Source organism: Eimeria tenella, genomic scaffold (assembly GCF_000499545.2).
Source record: "Eimeria tenella Houghton genomic scaffold, Eth_scaff1682, whole genome shotgun sequence".
Lineage (NCBI taxonomy): Eukaryota > Apicomplexa > Conoidasida > Eucoccidiorida > Eimeriidae > Eimeria > Eimeria tenella.
The window spans coordinates 1-1,197 of NW_013544145.1; the positions used below are offsets into that span (position 1 = coordinate 1).

General features: G+C 55.0%; 1 protein-coding gene across 1 annotated transcript; it reads left to right on the plus strand.

Moving 5' to 3' along the window:
* Nucleotides 1-26: 26 nt before the first annotated feature.
* On the plus strand, nt 27-644 carry ETH_00012780 (uncharacterized protein; the record flags this gene model as incomplete). Its single annotated transcript, XM_013379266.1, has 2 exons — nt 27-80; nt 312-644. 2 exons carry the CDS (start codon nt 27-29, stop codon nt 642-644), a joined length of 387 nt encoding a protein of 128 aa, XP_013234720.1.
* Nucleotides 645-1,197: the final 553 nt, after the last annotated feature.

Here is a 1,197-nt window from a genome sequence, read left to right on the forward strand (position 1 = left end):
TTAGGGTTTGTTTCAGGCTGAACGAGATGGAGACAAAAATTATTTCCAAGCTGGTGGAGAAGTATAAAGAAGACTATGTGGTGAACCCCAAACCCTAAACCCTAAACCCTTGACCTCCTGTCTTAAACCCTAAGCCTCAAACCCTATACCCTAAACCCTCGCCTCCCGCGAAACCCTAGCAGCAGCGCAATCAAAGGGCCCCTAAACCGTAAACCCTCGAAGAGGCCTACAGCGCGCAGGGCCTGTTCCCTCCCAACCACTAGGGTTTAGGGTTGAGGGTTTAGGGTTTAGGGTTTAGGGTTTGTGGTTAGGCGATGAGCCGGGACATGCGAATTAATGTTTACCAGTGGACTGCAACACAATGCAGACACAAAACCCTAGGGTTTAGAGAAGGCAATTGCTGCTCCTCTTCGAGAAAGTATTTGAAGCACCTTATTCCCAGCAGCAGCAGCAGCATCAGCAGCAGCAGCAGCGGCGGCGGCGAAGCCAGCAGCAGCAGCGGCGAGGGCAGCAGCAGCAGCGGCGAAGGCAGCAGCAGCAGCGGCGAAGGCGACGCCAGCCGCAGCAAAGGGGATACAGGCAGCAGCAGCGGCAGCAGCAGCAGCAGCAGCAGCAAGAGCAAGAGGAAGAAAAAGCAGAAGTAGCTGCTGCAGCAGCTGCAGCAGCAGCTGCTGCAGCAACTGCAGCAACAGTTGCAGCAGCAGCTGCTGCAATTGTTGCAGCAGCAGCTGCAGCAACAGTGCGCTGCAAATGTGAAACCTTAAGTGTAGGGGACTTGCTGCTGCAGCAGCTGCCGCTGCAGCAGATGCCGCTGCAGCAGCAATAGTTGCTGCTGCTGCAGCAGATGCCGCTGCAGCAGCAACTGCAGCAACAGTTGCAGCAGATGGGGCTGCTGCAGCTGACGCTGCTGCAGCAAACGTCCCTGCTGCCCTAGCAGCAAATGTTGCCCTTGCTGCTGCAGCTGCAGCAGCAAAAGTTTGCCGCCGCAGCAGCAGCAACTGCCTTCTGAAAAGCAGTAATCTCTTTGTTGCTGTGGTGCTGTCTTCCAAACCCTAAACCCTAAACCCTAATCTGTCAGAACGCCTTCCCTCTAGGGGCCAAAAAAGCCGTAAACCCTAAACCCTAGCTAGCAGCCGAAGCTAAACCCTAAACCCTAGTCACAGTCTGCGTAAACCCTAAACCCTAAACCCTCAACGC